General features: G+C 42.2%; 2 protein-coding genes across 2 annotated transcripts in view; both read right to left on the bottom strand.

Moving 5' to 3' along the window:
- LOC139753865 (uncharacterized) overlaps positions 1-8,810 on the bottom strand; it is a 63,933-nt gene that overhangs the window by 39,564 nt on the left and 15,559 nt on the right. The window lies entirely within an intron of this gene.
- LOC139753877 (uncharacterized) lies at positions 1,408-5,928 on the bottom strand. Its single transcript, XM_071670833.1, has 2 exons — positions 5,744-5,928; positions 1,408-4,691 (listed from the first exon to the last, which is right to left on the bottom strand). The coding sequence occupies exons 1-2, from the start codon at positions 5,926-5,928 to the stop codon at positions 1,550-1,552; spliced, it is 3,327 nt and encodes a 1,108-aa protein (XP_071526934.1). The 3' UTR covers positions 1,408-1,549.

Below are 8,810 nucleotides of genomic sequence, written 5' to 3'. Positions count from 1 at the left end.
TGAAGAATTAGTGCTAGATGATGTGATTTTTTGTATAGTTGTGGATGAAGGATTAGTGCTTGATGATGTAATGGATCCTGTAGTTGTGGATGAAGGAGTACTGCTTGATGATGTCATGGTCAGCGCTATCGTGGATGAAGGAATATAGCTTGATGATGTGATGGTCCCTGTTGTTGTGGATGAGGTAGTGGTGCTTGATGATAGAATAGTCTCTGTTGTTGTGAATGAAGGAGTATAGCTTGACCATGTCAAGGTCCCTGTTGTTCTTGAAGATGGAACAGAGCTTGATGATGTAGTGGTCCTTGTTGTTGTAGAAGAAGAAAAAGTAGTGTTTGATGGTGTTGTGGTCCCTGTTGCTTTGAGTGAAGGAGCAGAGCTTGAAGTTGTAATGGTTCCTGTTGTTGTTGTTGTTGTGGAAGGTGCATTACTAGATGATATGGTGGTCCCTGTTGCTGTGGATGAAGAAGTAGTGCTTGGTGTAGTGGTGGTCTCTGATGTTGTGAGTAAAGGAGTAGTGTTTGATGATGTCATGGTCGCTGTTGTTGTGGGTGTAGGAGTACTGCTTGATGTCGTGGTAGGAGTTGTCGTGGATGAAGGAGTATAGCTTGACGACGTGATGGTCCCTGTTGTTGTGGATGAGGTAGTGGTGTTTGATGATAGCATAGGCTCTGTTGTTGTGGATGAAGGAGTATAGCTTGACGATATGATGGTCCCTGTTGTTGTCGATGAAGTAGTAGTGCTTGATGATAGTATAGTCTCTGTTGATGTGGATGAAGTAGTGGTTGATGATGATGTTATAGTCCCTGTTGTTGTGAATGAAGGAGTAGTGCTTGACAATGATGATGTCACGGTCCCTGTTGTTGTGGACGAAGGAGTAGTGCTTGATGATGTCATGGTCTCTATAGTTGTGGATGAAGTATAAGTGCTTGGTGATGTGATGGTTACTGTTGTTGTGGATGGAGGAGTAGTGTTTGATGATGTCATGGTCCCTATGAATGTGGATGAAGGAGTAGTGCTTGATGATGTTATGTTCGGAGTCGTCGTGGATGAAGGAATATAGCTTGACGATTTGATGGTCCCCCTTGTTGTGGAAGAGGTAGTGGTGCTTGATGATAGCATGGTCTCTGTTGTTGTGGATGGAGTAACGCTTGACGAAATCATGGTCCCTGTTGCTGTGGATGAAGTAGTGCTTGATGATGCCATGGTCCTTGTTGTTGTGGATGTAGGAGTAGCGTTTGATAATATCATAGTCCCTGTAGTTGTGGATTTAGAAGCAGTGTTTGACGGAGTCATGGTTCCTGTGGATGTGGATGTAGGAATATAACTTGATGATGTCATTGTCTCTGTAGCTGTCGATGAAGGAGTAATGTTCGATGATGTCGTGGTCCCCATTGTTGTGGATGAAGGAACAGTGCTTGACGATGTCTTGGTCCTTGTAGTTGTGGATGAAGGAACAGTGCTTGATGATGTCATGTTCCCTGTAGTTGTGGATGAAGGAGTAGTACTTAATGATGTCATGGTCCTTGTAGTTGTAGATGAAGTTGGATTGCTAGACGTTGTTATGATCCCTGTAGTTGTGGATAGATGAATAGTGCTTAGCGATGAATTGATTCCTGTTGTTGTGAATGAAGGAGAACTTAATAATGAATTGTTTTTTGTTGTAGTGAATGAAGTAGGACTGCGTGATGATGTGGTCCCTGCTGTTGTGGGTGAAGATGTGTTCGATGTTAATGTGGTCCCTGCTATTGTGGATGATGGAGTAGGGATTGACATTATGGTGGTCCCTGTTGTTGTGGACGAAGTAGCATTGCTTGATGATGACACGGTCCCTGTTGCTGATGAAGGAGTAGTGCTTGATGATGAAGGTGTCCCTGTTGCTGATGAAGGAGTAGTGCTTGATGATGAAGGTGTCCCTGTTGCTGATGAAGGAGTAGTGCTTGATGATGAAGGTGTCCCTGTTGCTGATGAAGGAGTAGTGCTTGATGATGAAGGTGTCCCTGTTGAAGCAGTTGAAGGAGAACTGCCTGTGGCTGTGGTGGCACCCGGTAGTTGTGGAGAAAGATGTATAGCCTGTTGATGCAGTGATCCATGTTCTTGTAGATGAAGGGGTAGAACTTGGTGATAAAGTGAGTCCTGTTATAGTGGGTGAAGAAGTAGGGTTTGATGATGTTGTAGATTCTGTTGGCGTGATTGAAGGAGTCATGCTTGTTGATGTGGTGGTCCACGTTGATGTGGATGAATGAGCAGAACCTGATGTAGCGGTTCCTGTTGTTGTGGATGAATAAGTAGTGCTTGATGATGTCATGGCCCCTGTTTTTGTGGATGTAGGAGGAGTGCTTAAGGATGTTATGCCTTCTATTGTTGTGGATGAAGTATCAGTTCCTGTTGTCGTTGATGAAGGAGTAGTGCTTGGTGATAAGGTGGTAGCTGTTGCTGTGGGCGGAATAGTGCTCGATGATAAGGTGATCCCTGATATTGTGGATGAAGGGGTAGCACTTAATGATAAGGTGGTCCCTGTTGTTGTGGATGAAGGAGTATTGCTTGAAGAGAAGGTAGTCCTCGTTGTCGTGGCTGAAGGAACAGTGCTTGAGGATAAGGTGGTCCTTGTTGTTGATGATGAAGGAGAAGTGCTTGATGAAAAGATTGTTCCTGTTGTTGTGGATGAAGAGGTAATGCTTGATGATAAAGTTGTCCCTGTTGTTGAGAAAGAAGGAATGGTGCTTGATGATGAAGAGGTGCCTATTGTTGTAGAAGAGGGAGTTGTGCTTGATGGTAAGGTGGTCCCTGTTGTTGTGGAAGAAGTAGTAGACTTTGATGATAAGGGAGTCCCTAATGTTGTGGATGAAAGAGTAGGGCTTAATGATAAGGTGGTATCTGTTTTTGTGAATGATGGAGTAGTGCTTGATGATAAGGTGGTCCCTTTTGTTATGGATGAAGTAGTTCTTGATGATAAGGTGGTCCCTGTTGTAGTGGATGAAGTAGTAGTGCTTGTTGGTAAAGAGGTCCCTGTTGTGTATGAAGGAAAAGTGCTTGATGATGAGGAAGACCCTGTCGTTGTAGATGAATGAGAAGTAATTGATGATAAGGTGGTCCCTGTTGTCGTGGATGAAGGAGTGGTGCTCGACGATACGGTGGTCTCTGTTGTTTTGGATGAAGCAGTAGGGGTTGTTGGTAAAGTGGTCCCTGTTGTGGATGAAGTAATGCTTGATGATAAGATGGTCCCTGCTGCTGTGGATGAAGTAGTAGTGTTTGTTGGTAAGGTGGTCACTGTTGTTGTGGATGAAGGAAAAGTGCTTGATGATAAGGTTGTCCCTGTTGTTGTGGATGATTTAGTAGTGCTTGATGATAAGATAGTCTTTGCTGTTGTGTTTGAAGGAGTTGTGCTTGATGATAGGATGGTCCCTGTTGTTGTGGATAATGGAATAGTACTTGATGATGAGGTGGTACCTGTTGTTGTGAATGAGGGAGTAGTGCTTGATGATAAGGTGGTCATTGTGTTTGTGGATGAAGGAATAGTGCTCGATGATTGGGTAATCCCTGTTATTGCGGATGAAGTAATAGTACTTGCTGGTAAGGTGGTCCCTGTTGTCGTATATGAAGGGAAATTGCTTGATGATGAGGAAGACCCTGTTGTTGTGGATGAATGAGAAGTATTTGATAATGTAGTCCCTGTTGTATTGGATGAAGGAGAAATGCTTGATGATAAGGTGGTCCCTGTTGTTGTGGATGATGAAGTAGTGCTTGATGACAAGATGGTCTTTGCTGTTGTGCTTGAAGCATTAGTGCTAGATGGTAAGGTGGTCCCTGTTGTTCCGGATGGAATATTGCTTGATGTTAAGGTGATCTCTGTGGTCGTGGATAATGGAATAGTGCTTGATGATGATAAGGTGGCACTTGTTGTTGTGGATGAAATATCAGTGCTTGATGATAAGGGGGTCCCTGTTGTTTTGGATGAAGGAGAAGTGTTTAATGATAAGATGGTCCCAGTTGTTGTGGATGAAGGAATATTGCGTGATGAAAAGGTGGTCGCTGTTGCTGTGGATGAAGGAGTAGTGCTTGATGATAAAGTGGTCCATATTGCTTTGGATGAAGAAGTGTTTGAAAATAAGGTTGAATCTGTTGTTGTGGATAAATGAGTACTGCTTGAAGGTAAGGTGGTCCCTGTTGTTGTGGAAGAAGAAGCAGTACTTGATGATAAGGGGGTCCCTGTTGTTGTCGATGAAATAGAGAGTGATGATAAAGAAGACCCTGTTGTTGTGAATGAAGGACCAGTGCTTGATGATACGGTTGTCCCTGCATTTGTGGATGAAGGAGTAGTGCTTGATGATAAGATGGTCTCTGTTGTGAAAAAAGGAGCAGTGCTTGATGGTAAGGAAGTCCCTGATGTTGTGGGTGAATGAGTCGTGCTTGATGATAAGGTGGTACGTGTTGTTGTGGATGAGGGAGGAGTGCTTGATGATAAGGTGGTCCCTGTTGTCGTGGATGAAGAGTAGTGCTCGACGATACGGTGGTCTCTGTTGTTTTGGATGAAGCAGTAGGGGTTGTTGGTAAAGTGGTCCCTGTTGTGGATGAAGAAGTAATGCTTGATGATAAGATGGTCCCTGCTGCTGTGGATGAAGTAGTAGTGCTTGTTGGTAAGGTGGTCACTGTTGTTGTGGATGAAGGAAAAGTGCTTGATGATAAGGTTGTCCCTGTTGTTGTGGATGATTTAGTAGTGCTTGATGATAAGATAGTCTTTGCTGTTGTGTTTGAGGGAGTAGCGCTTGATGATAGGATGGTCCCTGTGGTTGTGGATAATGGAATAGTACTTGATGATAAGGTGGTACCTGTTGTTGTGGATGAATTAGTAGTGCTTGATGATAATGTGGTCCCTTTTGTTGTGGATGATGGAGCAGTGCTTGATGTTATGGTGGTCCCCGTTGTTGTGGATGAAGAAGTAGTTAATGATAAGGTGGTCCCTGTTGTTGTGGATGATGGAGCAGTGCTTGACGATATGGTGGTCCCTGTTGTTTTGGATGAAGGAGAAGTGCTTGAAGAAAAGGTGTTCCCTGTTGTTTTAGATGAAGAAGAAGCGCTTGATGTTAAGATGGTCTCTGTTGTTGTGGATGAAGGAGTAGCACTGGACGATAAGGTGGTCTCTGTTGTTGTGGATGAAGAAGAAGCGCTTGATGATAAGGTCGTCTCTATTGTTGTGGAGGAAGGAGTAGCGCTTGATGATAATGAAGTCCCTGATGTTGTGGATGAAAGAGTAGTTCTTAATGATAAGGTGGTGCCTGTGGTTGTAGATGAAGGAGTAGTGCTTGATGATGAGGTGGTCGCTGTTGTTGTGGATGAAGAAGAAGTGCTTGATGATAAGGTTGGCTCTCTTGTTGTGGAAGAAGGAGTTGTGCTTGATGATAAGGTGGTCCCTTTTGTTGTGGATGAAGGAATGGCGCTTGATGTTAAGGTGGTCCCTGTTGTTGTGAGTGAAGGAGTAGTGCTTAATGATAAAGGAGTCCTGATGTTGTAGATGTAGAAGTAGTGCTTGATGATAAGGTGGTCCCTTTTGATGGGGATGAGGGAGTGGTGCTTGATGATAAGTTGGTCCTTCTTGTTGTTGATGAAGAATTAATGCTTGTTAGGGATGAAGGAATGTTTTGTGATAATATTGTGGAAGAAGGATCAATGCTTGATGGTATAGAGGTGTCTGTTGTTGCGCGTGTTGGTGTTGTGGTTCGTGTTGTTGTGAATGAAGGATTGATACTTGATAATGTTGTGGACTCTGTTGCTGTGGATGATGGAATATTGCTTGATGCAATCATGGTTCCTGTTGTTGTGGATATCGTAGTGGAGTTTTTCAATGTAATGATTTCTGTTGTTGTGGATGAAGGGGGAGAGTTTGGCGATGTGGTCATCCAAGTTGTTGTTATAGACGGAATACCTTTGCATGGTAATGTAGAGTATAGAGTAGAACAAATTGATATGACGTAGTTGATGAATTTGTGTATATTGGTGAAATGAAAAATGCATTAATTTGTGTTGTTTTGTTGGTGTTTGGTGGGTAATGTAGTGGTGAACACAGTGTCATATTTGATTTTGTGGAGGTATACATGGTCGTTGTAATGGGCATCATCCCATTTAGTAATTGTGTTTGACGAATTAAACATATGATTGGTTTAGATGTTCCAGTGAAGTTGTCGTCGTTTCAGTGATTGTAGTTTTAAAGTGTTCAAGTCGTAAGTGTTGTAGTGATTGAAATTCCAATGAAATAGTTTAAGTTTTCGGTGCTCGAGTTAAAGTTAAAGTTAAAGTTAAAGTTAAAGTTAAAGATATTTCAGTGATAGATTTTCCAGCAACGTTTGTGTTGGTTTTCGATGTTTCCGTTGTAGATGTGTGTTTTTTCATTGGTAATAATGGTAGACGTTGTGATATAGGTGATGTACAGTGGCAGAAATTGCAGTGGTGAGTAGCAGGACAGGAGATATTAGATTGCGCCATGGTGGGTGTTATGATGGGGGGTTTCAACAGGAGGCGTGTCATGACAGATATTATTGAAAGTGTTGAAATGGTTAGTAAGGCAGAAGCATATTGTTCAAGCAATGGGATGGGCAGTTAGTTGCAAGGGGTTATAGCAATGGATTGGGTTGCAATGGGTGGAGCAGGAACGATATTTTTTTTTTTTTTTTTGGTGAGGGGGGAGGGGAGGGGAGGGGAGGGGAGGAAAGAATTTAGGTTATTTACTGAACACTTGCTCCTGCTATTTCTCAGATATAGGGACATTATTTCAAATATATGAACCATACGTATATCAGAGAAATGAGCCACACCTCAGATATGAACAAGTGTTGAAATGATTTACGTTATTTTTCCCTAACATTAGCATTTCTAGTATCAAAAGAGAATCCTCTTTACTGTCTCTGTGAATATATGGACATATTTCAGGGTTATATCATATATCTAGAGTTCGCCTTTATCTCGCATTAATCTTTCGTATGACACAGTTAGTCATCAGTGGCCGTTGAATACTGTCCTTTCAGTGGCATCCGTGCTCACCAGAATACCCAAGGGCGCAGCGCTGCCTCTTGTGATGTATTCTACCTTCATCACCCTCACGCTAAACGCACAGCCAAATGCTCGAGGTTCTGTCCATTTCTACCAGACATTCTCTCTGGCTCATTCTCTCTTATTTTCTTTCGTATCACAGTATGCACACACACACACACACACACACACACACACACACACACACACACACACACACACACACACACACACACACACACACATACACATGGAGATTTCTAATCTTACTTCAGATAGCCTCTATCCTCACTTCGGGAGACGTCCTAACACTTAGAATACCACCATCTGCCAGCCACTGTCTCCTACATGGTTAGGTTTCCTTCGTTTCTAATGTTATCCTAGGATGTCTATTTTGGGTCTCTCTCTCTCTCTCTCTCTCTCTCTCTCTCTCTCTCTCTCTCTCTCTCTCTCTCTCTCTCTCTCTCTCTCTCTCTCTCTCTCTCTCTCTCTCTCTCTCTCTCTCTCTCTCTCTCTCTCTCTCCTCTCTCTCTCTCCCCCATCAATCAATGTCAAAGGCTTTTCAGAGACATGCCGGTATTCACCAGGACTACATTACAGAACGACACTTGAGTTGAGATATATCTGATTGATCCGATCCTTGAAACGGGAAAAAAGAATATATATATATATATATATATATATATATATATATATATATATATATATATATATATATATATATATATATATATATATATATATATTTTTTTTTTTTTTTTTTTTTTTGCTTTGTCGCTGTCTCCCGCGTTTGCGAGGTAGCGCAAGGAAACAGACGAAAGAAATGGCCCAACCCACCCCCATACACATGTATATACATACGTCCACACACGCAAATATACATACCTACACAGCTTTCCATGGTTTACCCCAGACGCTTCACATGCCCCGATTCAATCCACTGACAGCACGTCAACCCCGGTATACCACATCGCTCCAATTCACTCTATTCCTTGCCCTCCTTTCACCCTCCTGCATGTTCAGGCCCCGATCACACAAAATCTTTTTCACTCCATCTTTCCACCTCCAATTTGGTCTCCCTCTTCTCCTCGTTCCCTCCACCTCCGACACATATATCCTCTTGGTCAATCTTTCCTCACTCATTCTCTCCATGTGCCCAAACCATTTCAAAACACCCTCTTCTGCTCTCTCAACCACGCTCTTTTTATTTCCACACATCTCTCTTACCCTTACGTTACTTACTCGATCAAACCACCTCACACCACACATTGTCCTCAAACATCTCATTTCCAGCACATCCATCCTCCTGCGCACAACTCTATCCATAGCCCACGCCTCGCAACCATACAACATTGTTGGAACCACTATTCCTTCAAACATACCCATTTTTGCTTTCCGAGATAATGTTCTCGACTTCCACACATTCTTCAAGGCTCCCAGAATTTTCGCCCCCTCCCCCACCCTATGATCCACTTCCGCTTCCATGGTTCCATCCGCTGACAGATCCACTCCCAGATATCTAAAACACTTCACTTCCTCCAGTTTTTCTCCATTCAAACTCACCTCCCAATTGACTTGACCCTCAACCCTACTGTACCTAATAACCTTGCTCTTATTCACATTTACTCTTAACTTTCTTCTTTCACACACTTTACCAAACTCAGTCACCACATATATATATATATATATATATATATATATATGTATATATATATATATATATATATATATATATATATATATATATATATATATATATATATATATATATATATATATATATATATATG

The sequence above is a fragment of the Panulirus ornatus genome, chromosome 15, assembly GCF_036320965.1.
Source record: "Panulirus ornatus isolate Po-2019 chromosome 15, ASM3632096v1, whole genome shotgun sequence".
In the NCBI taxonomy this organism is placed as follows: Eukaryota; Metazoa; Arthropoda; class Malacostraca; order Decapoda; family Palinuridae; genus Panulirus; species Panulirus ornatus.
The sequence above is the reverse complement of the archived record's forward strand: the minus strand, read 5'-3'. Positions and strand labels throughout refer to the sequence as shown.